The sequence below is a fragment of the Tamandua tetradactyla genome, chromosome X (assembly GCF_023851605.1).
Source record: "Tamandua tetradactyla isolate mTamTet1 chromosome X, mTamTet1.pri, whole genome shotgun sequence".
NCBI lineage: Eukaryota > Metazoa > Chordata > Mammalia > Pilosa > Myrmecophagidae > Tamandua > Tamandua tetradactyla.
In genome coordinates, this window is record NC_135353.1 from 130,430,678 (window position 1) to 130,445,630 (window position 14,953).

At 34.9% G+C, this 14,953-nt stretch overlaps 1 protein-coding gene across 8 annotated transcripts in view; it reads left to right on the top strand.

The window, feature by feature from the left end:
* The window catches only part of CASK (calcium/calmodulin dependent serine protein kinase), a 533,324-nt gene that overhangs the window by 287,460 nt on the left and 230,911 nt on the right, over positions 1-14,953 (top strand). For all 8 annotated transcript variants that reach the window (XM_077145443.1, XM_077145445.1, XM_077145446.1 and 5 more), the window contains exons 4-5: positions 3,485-3,562; positions 12,135-12,207. In XM_077145443.1, the coding sequence (XP_077001558.1) occupies positions 3,485-3,562; positions 12,135-12,207 (151 nt within the window). The remainder of the gene's footprint in view (positions 1-3,484; positions 3,563-12,134; positions 12,208-14,953) is intronic.

Genomic DNA, 14,953 nt, shown 5'->3' on the forward strand with positions numbered 1-14,953 from the left:
AAAAAAAAATTAAAAACTTGTGTTTTAGTGATTGCATGAGAAATTACAGTATGCCCCCAATTTATTGTTGTCAATGGTTTTTATTTTTAATTTTTAATATCTTTCTCTCTCTCAGAAAGAATATTATTCATACAATCTCTCAGAAAGAGAGAGAGTAGGTTTTTTATATAATCATTATTTATTTAGAGTCATCTACATGTATACCACATTTTATGTTTTTCTGGCCTTGATGCATTTCATTTCATTTTTTTTTCCACCTGAATTAAACACTTTGGTATTTCCTGTAGGGATAGGTATGTTAGGGGTAAATTGTTTTGAAATCATGTTTATCTGAAAGAAACTTTTTCACCCTCATTCTTTAAGGGTGTTTTTGGTAAGAAGAAAATTTAAGTTGACAGTTATTTTGGTTTAAGATACCTTTCCACTGTCTTATGGCTTCCACTGTTGATCCTGAGAAGTCAGATGTCAACCTAATAGTCAGTTCTTTTTCTTTCACTGTTATTGAGATTTTCTGTTTGTCTTTGGATTCCTGCAGTTTTTCACTGCTATATATCTAACTACAAATGTCTTTTATTTAACTTTGGTATTCATTGGGCTTCTTAAATTAGTGGTTTGGTACCTTTAATCACTTCTGGATAATTATCAGCCATTATCTTTTCAGTATTGCTCCTACCCTGTTTTCTCTCTTTTCTCCTTTAGAGCTTCACTAAAGTATATGCTGAACTTCTTTCTGTAATCTTTTATGTTTCTTACCCTCACTTTTATATTTTTTGTGTTTTGTCTCTCCATGCTTCTTTCTGATCTACCAGTTCACTAATTTTCTCAACTACTTAATCAGCTGAAATTCTTAATTTTGATATTTTTCAGTTCTGAAATTTCCATTGCTTTTTCAAATCTATATTGTCACTTTTTGTAATTTTATTTTTCTTGCGGAAGATTTTAGGCCTAACTTTTATTTACATGATATGCCTTAGGGTTTTCTATACCACCAGTGTGACATACTGGAATATATTTTATAGCCCAATCTTAAAAATGCTACTCTTAGCAGCCCCATACCAGAGCATGGGGTATTTCATTAGGGTCTTACTCTTTAGCTGGCTCTTCACAGGTCTGCCAAAAGGATATTTCTGTCTTTTAGCTGCTTCTCTTGGATTACTCTGTTGTAAAAACATCTGGACCCTGTCAGTTTGGTCTGACTGCCCCTCCTACTTCTCCAGATTTCCACAAAAGGGCAGCCCCCTCACTCCCAACCAGCCTTCTTTCCATAGCCAACTCCCCACTTCCAGGGCAGAAGCATTTCTGGTTCACATCTTTGAGCTATAATCCCTCCTCCATTCTCATTAGGTAAATTTTTAATCATTATATTGTCAATTCTTTGGAACTTTAGTCTTTTTTTTTCTTATTTCATCCAGTTTTTTGTAGTTGTTTTTGTCATCTTCAGAGGAAATGTTGGTCATAAAAATCCAGATTTGGCCTGGCTTTTATAGCAGTGCTCTCTGCCAGCTGTTACCCATCTGAAATGAGATAAGTACAGAATTGAGACTAAACATTTATTGTAACAGTATGACATTGCTATGAAATCATAGCACATAACTTTGTATTTTATGAAAGTATTAGTTCATACTGAGGGAAATAAGACTGGTCCTTCACCACAGATGATTTGAAAAGCACTTCTTCATATAATCAGGTTCTAGTCTCTTACAAGCACTGTCTTTCTCTCCTTTCACAAAATGCATGTAGCTAGCTGTACCTCATGCTGCTAGACCTGTGATCTATTTTGGTTGTTTTATGGTCTTGTCTGAGCATAATTTTTCAAAAAATGTATGTCATGTATGTTTATTATGAATTTTAGCATTTAGAGAAACAGCTAAAATCATTCACAACACCACTTTTCACAATTCAGAATAAACTTCCTGTAGTTTTTCTCTACACATGGTATTAAAGGACACCCCATACTCTTCCATAGAACAGTTTTTTCTACCATTTCACTATCTCAAAATGGAGCCAACTGAGCTGTCATAGGTCTAATTGAGTGGAAACTTCATGGCATGCTTTATGAAGGTACTTGGCAGAATCACTCAAAGATAGGAAGCCAGACAGAAAGGCAATAAAAGAAGCCTTATAATTTTTTTTAGAATCACTATATCATCAGATAAGGTTTATCAAAGAATTGGGACATCAGACTTTTTGTTTAGGATTGTTATATCAGGATTGTATGTCTTACAAATATGTATATTTAAAATTTCTGATAAAAAATAGCAGTATTTTTTGTTTTTATTTCTGTATCTCATGAAATTTAAAATTAGTGGTTACTTCATTTGTTACAGTTAACTAATCAAATAGCTTTAGTTGTAGAAAATTGCTTTCACAGCGATGACTTTCTTTCAGAATAACTCTTTAAAGAACACATCTGCTTCTTTAAAAAGCTATACAGGTGATTCTATTTGAATAGTTGAATTAAATATATATATAATGTCCTCAAAGTGTTATGAAAATGCTTGTAAACTATTTGAATAATTTAATTAATATATGTAATGATCTTACAGAAGTTGTGTGTGTATGTGTATGTATGTATGTAAGTGCCAAGAGTTATGGTATAGGATTGTTAATCAAATTTAAGCAAAGAAAGACATTAATGACATTAAAGTGGTGTGTGATTGTTGGAGGTAGCTTCCTGGAGAAGGTGGGATTGAAATGGAGCCTTGAATTAAGGAAGCTTTTAAATATGAGAAACAATATATGCAGAAGCACACATCAAAAAGAGAAAGGAATAAAGAAAATGGTATATTCCTGAAGTGATAATAAGGCTAGTCTGCCTAGAGGAAGATTTTCTTGAAAAGTCATTAGAGAGTAGGCTTGATAGTAAAGACAAGGTGTGGCCAAGACAAGAAACTTAACCTATCTGGTGAGAAATAGAGACTCATAAATTTTGGATCAAGATAGTAATGTGTTAGAATCTGTTTGTAGCAATTAACTTTGGAATGAAAGTGTAATGAAAATGAATTATGGACTAGCTAATTATTTTTTCCTCCCATAGTATATAATTTGAATTTCACATCCAGTGGTAATAACCTTACTAAATAATTTAGAAGCATTATTGTATTCTTAAAATAAACTATGTGACCAGATATAGATAGTTTTGGAATTTGACTCAAAATTATATCCACAACTCCCAGCAACGCTCTTTTCTGAGATTTTTTATTGTAGTAACCTAAAGAAAGTTTATAATCAATTTTCTGTACCTCATGCTATTTGATACTGCCATTTGCTTGCTCTTCCTGTTTTTTCCCCACAGATTTTTCAATGTTTAGGTGGTTATAATGTCCTTTATAACTTACAGTTTTTTTCATTGAAAGGAAATTTAAATAATTTGTAGTCATTAACTATATTACCAAATAACTTAGTTACAGTATATTTTTGCTTTCAGTGTTATGTTTACTGGAATTTCCTCTTTTCTTATGTTGTTTTTCACATTTCTCTACAGTATGGATGGAGCAGATCTGTGTTTTGAAATCGTAAAGCGAGCTGATGCTGGCTTTGTATACAGTGAAGCTGTAGCCAGGTATGTAATTTATATCTAATCCCCATAGGTAAAGGTGGATTAAAGAAGGAATGACAAATTAATCATAAAAAGTAGCCTGCTCTTAGAACTTGATGATGAGCATACTGCTACTCTTTCCTATATGGAGCACATATATCTATTTTAGTGTGTATTAGTGAAACTGAATAGTGACTCTAAATGCAAAATACAGAACAATGAATTTGTCTGTTGAGGCAAGTAGATTTACATTTTAACATCAGTACTGCTTTCCTTCCCATTTCAAATGATTTTTAAATAAGAAGGAATATAATAGCTCAAGAACCATGTAGAATTAAATTGTGTTTTGTCAAACAACAAAATTTGGCCAATGATATGCCCCATTAGTTATTCGTTTTGCCTTTTAGTGATATCAAATTGTTACATGGCCAGTTGATCTGAGGAAAAGCATAGAACAATAGAAGGAACAGAAATAAAGTACATTTTTGTTGTTGAATATATTTGCTTCAGGCCAGTGTATGAGCTCTCAATCAAATATTTTATGTGGAGTAATGACTGTGTAGCTCAAAATAAGGAACAGATAGGAAGAATCACAGGAAGCATGCACTAGGCAACTTGCTTATATATTTAGAGCAATGCAGGTTTCTGCTTTGGCTACGTTCAGTCATGTCCATAAATATACACTCCAGTGGGCTGTCTTTTTAATATGTGGGGTATAGCATCTCTCCTTAGTCACGAACCATAATGTATTAAAGGATTTGAACGAGCAAACCTATTAGGATTTATTAAAACATTTTATCATTTGAAAAACAGTTACATTAAATAATCATAATTTCCCCTCTCCTATCATTCCTTTTGTAATCATAGCATTATAGACTGAAAGAACTGGAAACAACTTACCTAATGCAACTTTGAGCTTGGAGTGGCTGAGTGGTTTCACTGTCTTAAAATGTGTTGCCCTGACTCCTTCAGGCCGCAAAGTAAGGGACCCAGCATCAGATGATAGAGCAGTTATTGCTAGAGCACAAAATAAAGAATATGCTCAGTTTGGGGAAGAGTATTTTGTATGATGGGCTAGGGAGAAAAAAGTAAATGGAAGTTTATATATATTAACTATAATTAATTCTTTAAAATCCTGATGTATCCGTGGTAGAACTGAGGCTAAATATCCTGTTTCATTTGTACCATGCTTTCTAAAGCACATTCTCAGTTTTTTTATTCCATTTTCTATTGTTTTGAGTTCTTGTCACAGTTTAAAATTTTTATCTTTTTTGTGCTTGAAATTAGAAAGCATTCTTTAATACCAAAAGTAGTCAATGCTATTTTGATTTTTTCCTATGGCATAGTTATAAAGTACTTAATCCTCCTAAATGAAACTCTCAGGCTTTTATATAACATTGTTTGTATTTATTCCTTCAAGGATCTGAGACAGTTTGCTTTTGTACTTTACCATATTGATATCTTTCAGCAGCAGTGTAAAATAGGGAAAACTAAGAATTCTGAATTTTGATTTTATAAAATAATGAAGTCCAATGGAGGACAATGATTTTTTTTCCCTTTTTTTTTTTTTTTTTTGGTTAGTAGACTTTATTTTTTAGAACGTTTTCAGATTTACAGAAAAATTGAACAGATAATAAGAGTTCTCATATACCCTGTTCCCCTGTACTCAGTTTCCCCTATTATTCCAATTTAAGTTTTAAAGCCAAAGGAAATTGTTCCCATACTAAAATAAGACCTATATATACAGTTCTACTTGTTTCTGCTCCAATACAGAGAAGTGGCTTTAATGTGGGTAAAGTTTGTAATGACCCAGCAAGTGAACACAACCTGCCCCCTACCTCCTTCTTCAACCACTTATCCCACCAACTTCCCACCTTTCCTTTTTTTTAAATTATGAAATATAACATATATACAAAAAAGCAATGAATTTCAAAGTACATTTTAACAAGTAGTTTTAAAACAAATTTCAAAGTATGCTGTGGGTTATAGTTTCACAGTTTCAGGTATTTCCTTCTAGCTTCTCCAAGACACTGGATACTAAAAAGAAATATCAATATAGTGTTTCAGTGGTCATACGCATTTGTTAAATCCTATCTTCTTTCTCCTTTGATCCTTCTGTCAATCCTTAGGGATATTTGGGCAATGACCATTCTAACTTCTTCATGTTGAAAAGGAGACTTTCATAGAGACTCAGATAGAGCTCTGGGTATTCTTTAGAGTTTACAGGAATACTGTTGGTTGGGATTTGGCATACCATGGCAATTAGCGATATCTAGCTGAAGCTTGCATAAGAGTAACCTCCTGAATAGCCTCTCAACTCTATTTGAAATCTCTTAGCCACTGATACCTTATTCTTTTACATTTCTTTTCTCCCTTTTGGTCAGGTAGACATTGTCAGTCCCACAGTCCCACATCCAGACTCATCCCTGGGAGTCATGTCCCATATTGCCAGAGAGACTTACACTCCTGGATGTCATGTCCCACATAGAGCAGAGGGTAATGATTTTGCTTATAGAATTGGGCTTAGAGAGAGAGAGAGGCCACATCTATGCAACAAAAGAGGTTCTCTGAATGTAACTCTTAGGCATAATAATAGGTGGGCTTAGTTTCTCCATTACAGAAATATGTTTCATAAGAGCAAGCCTAAAGGTCAAGGGTTTGACCTATTAACTTGGGAGTCCCTAAGAGAGTATCTGGGATGTCCTAGGTGGGAAAGTTTAATAGTTCCATATTTTTTCTCAAGTCCCTCAAGGGACTTTGCCAATACTTTTTAATTATCTGCCCAACATATTCTGGAATTTATCCAGGTATTACATTAAGCTATGCAGATTTGTAAGACCTGTTCACAATTCTAGCTTCCATGTGTTAAAGTTGTTTAACTGAGCTGAACTGACAAGTTACATTAGATTGTGTGCTACGGAAAATTTAGGTTTTGGAATATAAACCTCTCCTCCTTTGGTCTCATATAGTAAGTGAAGTTCTGATACACAGACAATATCATCCTTTACCCTATATTCTGATTTACCTTAGTCCCAACTAGATTGGCTTCATTCTTATCTCTAATTGAAGCCTGATCTCTTTTTCAGCTTCTTTAACGGTTGCTGTATGAAGGAATGATGACTTTCAGAGCTGCAGAACTCCTACTCTGAGTTGTAGGTATCACGCAGGTACCCAAAGTTCCAGGAAAATACAAAGTTACACATATACACCATCTCAGATTCTAGAAGTAGTACTTAAAGCTCAGGAATAATTGTGACTGCTATAAGAGCTTACAATCTAAGCCCCAATTTTCTTACCATTATTTTCTAAAAAAGACCATGCAATATTTGTCCTTTTGATTCTGGCTCATTTAGCCCAACATAATGTCCTCATGGTTCATTCACCTTGTTGCATCCCTCATGACTTTGTTCCTTTCTGTAGCCACACAATATTCCAACATATTGCTGACTTGAGGCATTTGATTATCTTGGTGATAATCACCAAGATTTTGAAGGTTGATTTCCCTCTCTCGCCTAAGATTTTGTAGTTTCTTGGGTTTGTATTAAAGTTTTCTTTTTTGCAGTAGGTTTGTCAGTAATTCCCCACCAAACAAAGGCCGGAACCTCATGTAGGAGGTGCAACTTCAATTGAAGATCTGCTAAAGGCTAGGAAGAAGGGCAGTTTGCCAGGCTGTACTTTCTGCTTCTTCCCAGCAGATGGCACTCCTGGGCCACCTCTTCCCCTCAGGCCTAACTTTCTCTAAGTCAGCTGGCTGGGCCATGACCCAACCAAGTACAAAGCCAGTCAGCCCCACATGTCTCCATGCGTGCTGAAAGCCACCAACCCCGGAACTGGGGATTGAGCAGTGTGCACCTTGGTGGAGAATCTGCTTGTGGACACAATGGGTCTGGTCGTCCCCAGGCTCCCTCATGAAATGACCTTGGGCTATGGGACTGAATATTTCAACTATCCCTGCCCACAGCCCACTTGGGAGTGACAGGTAGTGTGACTTAGCTACCTCCCTGGTCCCTGCCTCTTTGCCTGTGCACACCATGAGTGCTCCAAACCTGGGAGTGCCTGACAGTGTAGTGTGGCTAGTTCCCTCATACCATCTCTCCATTCCATGAGTGCTCCGGGCCTCTGCAGACAGGGATTGAAGCACCAGGACCCAGGGAATCTCTTTCACTAACCAATTATCACATCTTCTCAGGCCTGTGTCCCCCTTCCTCCCATGGGGAGGGCCTGCCCAGTCTCAGTCAACACCAGGCACCTACAACAGCCTGACTCAGGGATCAGGAGTCAAGGCACAGTGCTTCACAAGGTCTCTGTGCATAGGTAAACCAAGTCTGCTGGCTTCCAGGTTCCCGGCAGGTGTTCCTGGTTGTAGAGCTGGGAGAGAAGATCTCTCAAGCTGATACCAAGGTGAAGAGTGTGGGAGCAGGTCGCTCCTTTGGGACCACCTCCAGTCTGTGTATTGCTGTCCACCCCAGGTGTGGTCACAACTGGAAATACTAAGCCCGTCCTCTCAATTGTAATTTCTCTGCTTTTTCATCCAGGTCCTCCCAGTATAATATAGAAATTCCTCTCTGGTCACTTGTACCCTGGAACCACTGTCTTGGTCATTTTTCTGCCACTTCTCTAGTTGTTACATGGAGCAGAGTGAACTCAGCCTATCCAATTCTGCCATCTTCCTGGAAGTCTATTTTTTTTCCTTTTTGAGCCAGAATAATAGTAGGTAACCCAGCATATATGTTGTCAGGGTTGATGTTAAATCAGTTTACTGTTACTCTGTTCTCCAGTCATCCTTATTGCTATTCTTTAGCTTAGAAACTGTCTCTGCCCCTAGTGGGTGTCAGGATATGTAAGATGGCAGTATGTAGGGAAGGTGTCATATAGTGAAATCATGGTTTCTTCCAAACGTGAGATTTATAGAAAGGTAAATGTTTATGTACGTATCAAGATAAAAGTCTGTTCATTTTTAAATCCAATTTTAATTGCTGTTAAAATGTTGATTTTATGAAAAGAACTTGCCAGAAGGGACCAGAGAAGCGAAGCATCTGGACCAGTAGGTGGCGTTGCAAAGAAAGAGGTTTAGGCACAATTTCTTAAAGACTCTTCTTAACATTGACACCCCCCTTTTCCCGCAATAAAGGGCAATCTAACAAAGAATTATTAGTTGTGTTCCCTGTTGCAGAGGACCATGCAACAAGAGGCACCTAGATTCCTCCTTTAATGTAGTGTTTGACCAGATGATTTCTAACCTTCCTTCCCCACTCTAATTCTGTGATTCATTATTAGAAAATTCAGCTTGTTTTAGTATTCTAGTGAGACCTACTACAAGAAAATTCTGAGACATCCACTAGTAATCAAATTGATAGTGTCGTTTTTCTCCACTGGCTGAGTTTCAAGATCTTTAAGAGCACAGTAAAGCATAGCATAAAATAAAACTGCATTTGGTCATTAGCAATTACCTCTGCTCTTTCAGGGGTGATGAGTTGTCGAGTGAGCTAACACATGGAATCAGATTACCAAATCAAACTCACATGAATTAGAGAGATCCTCTTACCTAGTACTAAGCTTTACTAAATAATTTCAAGGATGCAGGCAATCAAAAGGCTCAGAAGAAATAGAAAGAGGTTGGGGTATCAAGATCAACTCCCTCGGTCATTTCTTTCCTTATCAGGCATGTACTTCTTGCCCAAAACAGATGGGATCTTTACATGAGGTTTGTGGGATTCTACATACAGAAAGGAACATTTCAGTTATGAAACATCTCCATTTTATAACCTAGAGAGTTATATAACTTACATGACATTCTCCAGGAAACCATGCCTCAAAGATCCAGGGTTCTGGTTAGTATAGGAATCCTTAACAGGCCATTTTAGAGATAAGGTCTCTTCTCCTAGCACATATCATTAGTCTGTTTACCCAGAGGTTGGGTTGACTGAGTCATCTCCCTTTGTTTCTCTTTCCCCTGAGAGATGCCTCCTTCCAAAGGGAGTAAATGGATTGCTGATCAGCTCTTTCCTTCCATGGTATTGTCATCTCCCCTTAGGGTAGATGGAGACAGAAATATATGTTGCTGAGTTTCTGTGAAAGCATGGGCCACTGTGATGCTTCATGATGTTTTTTGATTTAGAGTTTAGTCAGCAGTTCTCTGGAACATGTGGGCGGACATTGGTTTTCATTTTATTCTGTTAGCACATTGTTCACATGCACAACTCCCAGAATCATGCCTGGGAAGGTAGGGAAAGGTTAATTTAGATATGTCATAATTTGGGACAAAAAAATCTATGTAGAATGAAAGCTAGAAGATAAAATATGGGACTGTATGACACGGTGAACCCTGTTGTAGATGTTGGGCTGGGGTTAATAATACAAGTAAAAGAATTTTCTTCCATGAATTATAACAAATATATGACACTGATACAAGGTATTCTTAAGAGGGTGGTATATAGGAAAAAATACACCCAATATAAACTATGGACTGTAGTTAATAGTACTACTTTAATATTCTTTCATCAGTCATAACAAAGGTACCACACTAATGCAGAGTATCAACAATAGGGGGTATATAGGAATGCTGTATTTTTTACATGATTTTTATGTAAACTACAACTTCTATAATTAAATAATAATAACAATAATAAATTAAAACTCTACCTACTTCCCCACACATACACCAGAGATTCATATATATATATATATATATATATTTGTATCAAATAATTTACTATGAAAAGTAAAAAAAAATGCTCATTCATCAAGCTTTCTTTTCTTTCTGTGAGACTGCAGTTGAGTTTTCTTTAGGCTATCTAAAGATATCTAAAGATATTAGGCTATCTATTTAGGTGGCTATCTTAGTGCTGTATATCCCAGGTATTCCATACTGTAGGTACAAGTGTGTCCACTTACCTAGTTTAAACTTATGCAGTATTTCCATGGTCACATCTGGATGTACCAATTGGCCAGGCCATTCCTAAATCTTTAACTAAATTTAATAATAGTAATAATAACGATTTAGCCTTTGGAGAGGGGTTTAGAGTTTTCAGAGCACTTTCACATTTATTATCTCTCAACCATTAGTCATTTCGGGGTAGGAGGTTTGGTGGGGGTGGTGAGTCACAGACCTTCAAAAGCCTGATTTGAAATGCTAAAAGGCCACTGACCCAAGTTAAGAACCCCTAACTTAAACAGAAACTTTTTTACAGGCTGCACTGGCCCAGGTAGAGTTTGTAACCACAACTCCTAATATGTGAATTTGCAAAGTAAAAGAATTAAAATTAAAATTAAGAACTGAGAATTTCTTGACCCTGGATCTCTGGATCTCTGACTTAGAGCCCAGTTGTGAGGAAGAAAGTCTGAAGTTTTTTTTTTTTTTTTACTTTTCATTTTTAAAGTGGAACCTTCCAATCAATTGTAATACATGAAGTAATGCATAAGCTAATTATAGGTTCACTCATGTGAATTTGGTTAAATAGTAGCATAAAGATGGAACTTGATGGAAATGTCTTAAATGTAAAGCAGGAATGGAGAAATTGTTTTTCTATTTTTAGTTAAAAACACATACAAGATCATTTTTGAGTACCATGAAAATTTTAAAAATAATTATTTTAGTTTTCAGTTTAAAGTGTGGGAAATATAAGATCTGAAAACACAATAAAATTAAGTTAACACTTAATAATAGTGAGTCTGTTGCATTTCTATGTCATGACTAGTTGAAGAGGCAAAGGAAAAAAATGAGAAAGGAAGAGGGATAAAAAGCAAGGAGAGAGAGACAAATATGGAGAGAGTAAAATGCAGGGGGAGCAAAGATTGAAAAGACAGAGGGAGAGAAATGGTGGGATTACAGAAAAAGTATTTTAGAAATGGGGAAAAGATGTCAAAGTAAATTCTAAAATAATAATGAATAAACTACTCATGTCACACCCTGTTGTAATTGACCCTCTTACCACTTTTTAATGATTTATTTTTTAAAGTACTAACTCTTCCTTTCTTCTCACCTGCACCCAGTTGGAGGTCCTCTGCAGACCTAGTGAAGACAGAGGGTTCCTAGTACATAGATCTTGAACAAACGCAGCTTTTTTCAAGGATGCCTCAACTAAACCTTGATTTTGTGGCAAAAATAAAGCTATAGGCATAAGGGGATTCTTTTCTCTTGTTGGTCCTTTAAGCTAAATGAAAATAAGGCAGACAGCAGACTCTGCTGACAAACAGGCTATGCCTTTGGTCTGAATTTTGGTGTAGCTCTGAGCACTGTTTACTTAATAGCAGTCCAGTTTAAGTAGAATTTAAATGTTAGGGAATTATTGCATGTTTCATGTTTTAAGCTTGAATTTTTAGTTTGCAGGGCTATTTTACTTATGAACTGTGTGAAATTCTTTTAACTTAGATATTTTAAGAAATGTAGAACCCATTATTTCTTCATGAAACTCCTGAACTTATGAGTCTGCCAACTCTTTCATTATTAAACCTCACTTTCCACCAATCTTGTCTACTTAAATGAAGTGTCATAGGCAGCTAATATGAAAGTTGGAGTTACAAACTAGGGACACTGTATATTAAGTTTTAAAAATAATTTTTTTTACAGTTTTAGATGTCTTTTGTTTTTCTACAGTCATTACATGAGACAGATACTGGAAGCTCTACGCTACTGTCATGATAATAACATAATTCACAGGGATGTGAAGGTAAGTCATTTTTGTCACTAACTTCAGAGTTTGTAAAAAGAAACTAATTCACAACAGTGATAATAAGAAGAAATTTTTCTTTAATATTCTTATAGGGAGCGTCTTAAACTTTATTTTACTTACAAATAAAAACATATTTAACTGCTTTATATTTGGCAAGGCATTGTACTAACTCTTAATAGGAACAATTTTTATAACTTCAGTTTTTTATTTAATTGTACAAGCAATCTAAAATTCTCTAATTCCTCTTTTGCTTTTGTGTGTGAGAGAGAAATGAAAAATCCTAATAAATACGAAGAATCAAGTGAAATCTTATACTAAGGTAATTAGGAAGAAAATTAGAATTTGGTTTAAACATAGAATGAAGTCACAGTTATAGATGTAATATGGTTGGTACCTTGGGGATATGAATATTATCATTATTCTGTCTTCACAGTTATAGATGTAATATGGTTGGTACCCTAGAAATATAAATATTATCAATATTCTGTCTTTCTACCTGTTTGATCCCAGTATCATCAACTTTTTAACTCAGTACCTGGCTCATATTGGTGTCCAACAGAACATCTCTAAGTTCTCTAAAGGAGACTGGTAGACCTTACTAGAAATTCCATCCCTTTCAAAGTCAGAAGTCCTTGAAGTCTGTGACTCTGACATACATTTCACACTCTGATATTTTGTCATCAGCTTCTCCCTAATGTTCAGTGTGCACAAACATGTTGTTCCTTTCCTCAAGACATTTATATTACTATAGACCTGGCTTCAAGACCTTTATGTTACTATAGGCCCGACTTCCTCCAATATATTTTAATGTTTCAGAAAATTAAGTAGAATTTACTTAAGTTTTCTATAACGTTTGGTAAATTTTAACTGAAATTGTTGTAGTTAAAAGCCTAGGGGAAACAAGCAATTCCAAAACATTCTAGTAGAATGTTATAATTGCAAATGAAAAATCACTGAAAAATGTACAAAATACACAGTAATGTAATTTAGTTGTAAAATGTTTTATTTACTCTTCTCGAATGTGGTAATAGGAAAATGAGACTGTTATTATATAATGCAACACTCAACAATCCAATGAATACATAGCACTTTTATAAAAAACAAAATTTGTCCTTCAGTTATCCAAAGAAAGAATAAGTATAGAAAAGTAAAAGGGAAAGAATTGTCAACAATTGTAGCATGTAGTGTTATTCTTTTCCATTGAATTAATGTGAGAAAATGCATATACACAAAGTAAAACATCTCTTATAAACATATAAAATATATACAAGAAAAATTATAATTTGAAGTCTTTAAAAATGTGAAGGAAATTCCTAGTTCATGTAATAGCACTGTGTAAAACTGTTTCTCAAGAGACAATTTTATCTTGAATAAATTCTGTTCTAAAAATAGTTATATCCACATCACATAATAAATAATAATTGGCAACAAACTTTACTGTAATGCTTTCAGTAATATAGTCAACTTTTGATTGACCATGGTATTTGATGTAAATAACCTAAAGCAAATCAGTTTTATTCAGGTCCTTGTTACAGGGTTATTCCAATGTAATAGGCATTGTAAAAATGTAATATCAATGCTTTTTACATGACTAATAATTTAAAACTTTATCTGGTTTGTTTTAATATTTTTGCTAATAAAGTAGTCTATATTTAGCTTTTTTTCATATTCAGATGTCATATATGCCGTGACAAGTTCATATGTGGGTTTTGGCTTTTGTAAAGTTTTTGTTAAAGTTTTCTTCCTTTCTACTTAGTAAAGAAATAGAATAACATTACAATGTTTCGTTCCTTTTTAGAAATATTTATAATAATTATCTGTAGCAGATAGCCATAAATAGTCTAATATTTTTTCTCTTTTTCTTTTTTTAACCCTTGGCATATGATCCAACAGCATTAGGTTTTCTAAAGGTCATGGCACTGAATTGATTAATAATACTTTTTTCTTTACTCGCTAGCCACTCCTTTTTTAAATCATCATAATAGAGTTTAAAAATGACTGTTTGGTTATATTGTTAGATTTGAGTATATAGTACCATGTAATTTGTAGTGGAAACTGCTTGCTTTGGAGAAGCAGTTTCACATGAAATTATATTAAAAGTAATTATATATATATATATAAAAGAAAAAGTTGGCACAAAGGGAACCAAGAAGAAAGCAGTTGATCCATTTTCTAAGAAAGATTGGTATGATGTGAAAGCACTAGCAATGTTTAAGAAATATTGGGAAAACACTAGTTACTAGGACTCAAGGAAGCAAAATTGCATCTGATGGTTGTATTTTTGAAGTGAACCTTGCTGACCCGCAGCATGATGAAGTTGCATTTACAAAATTCAAGCTAATTATTGAGAATTTGCAGGGTAAAAACTGCCTAAATAACTTCCATGGCATGGATCTTGCCCCTGACAAAATGTATTCCATGGTCAAAAAATGGCAGAACATGATTTACACTCATGTTGATGTCAGAATACCGAGGGTTATTTACTTCATCTGTTCTGCATTGTTTTACTGAAAAACGCATTGGTCAGATTCAAAAGATCTCTACGTTCAGCATCAACAGGCCTGCCAAATCCAGAAGAGCAATGAAACCATGATCCCTAGAAGTCCAGACTAATGACTTGAAAGAAGTGGTTAATAAATTGATTCCAGGCAGTACTGATAAAATCATAGAAACTTGAACACTTAATACTGCCATGTACATTTCCTAAGAACAAGAATATTCACTTATGTAACCACCTTAAGTG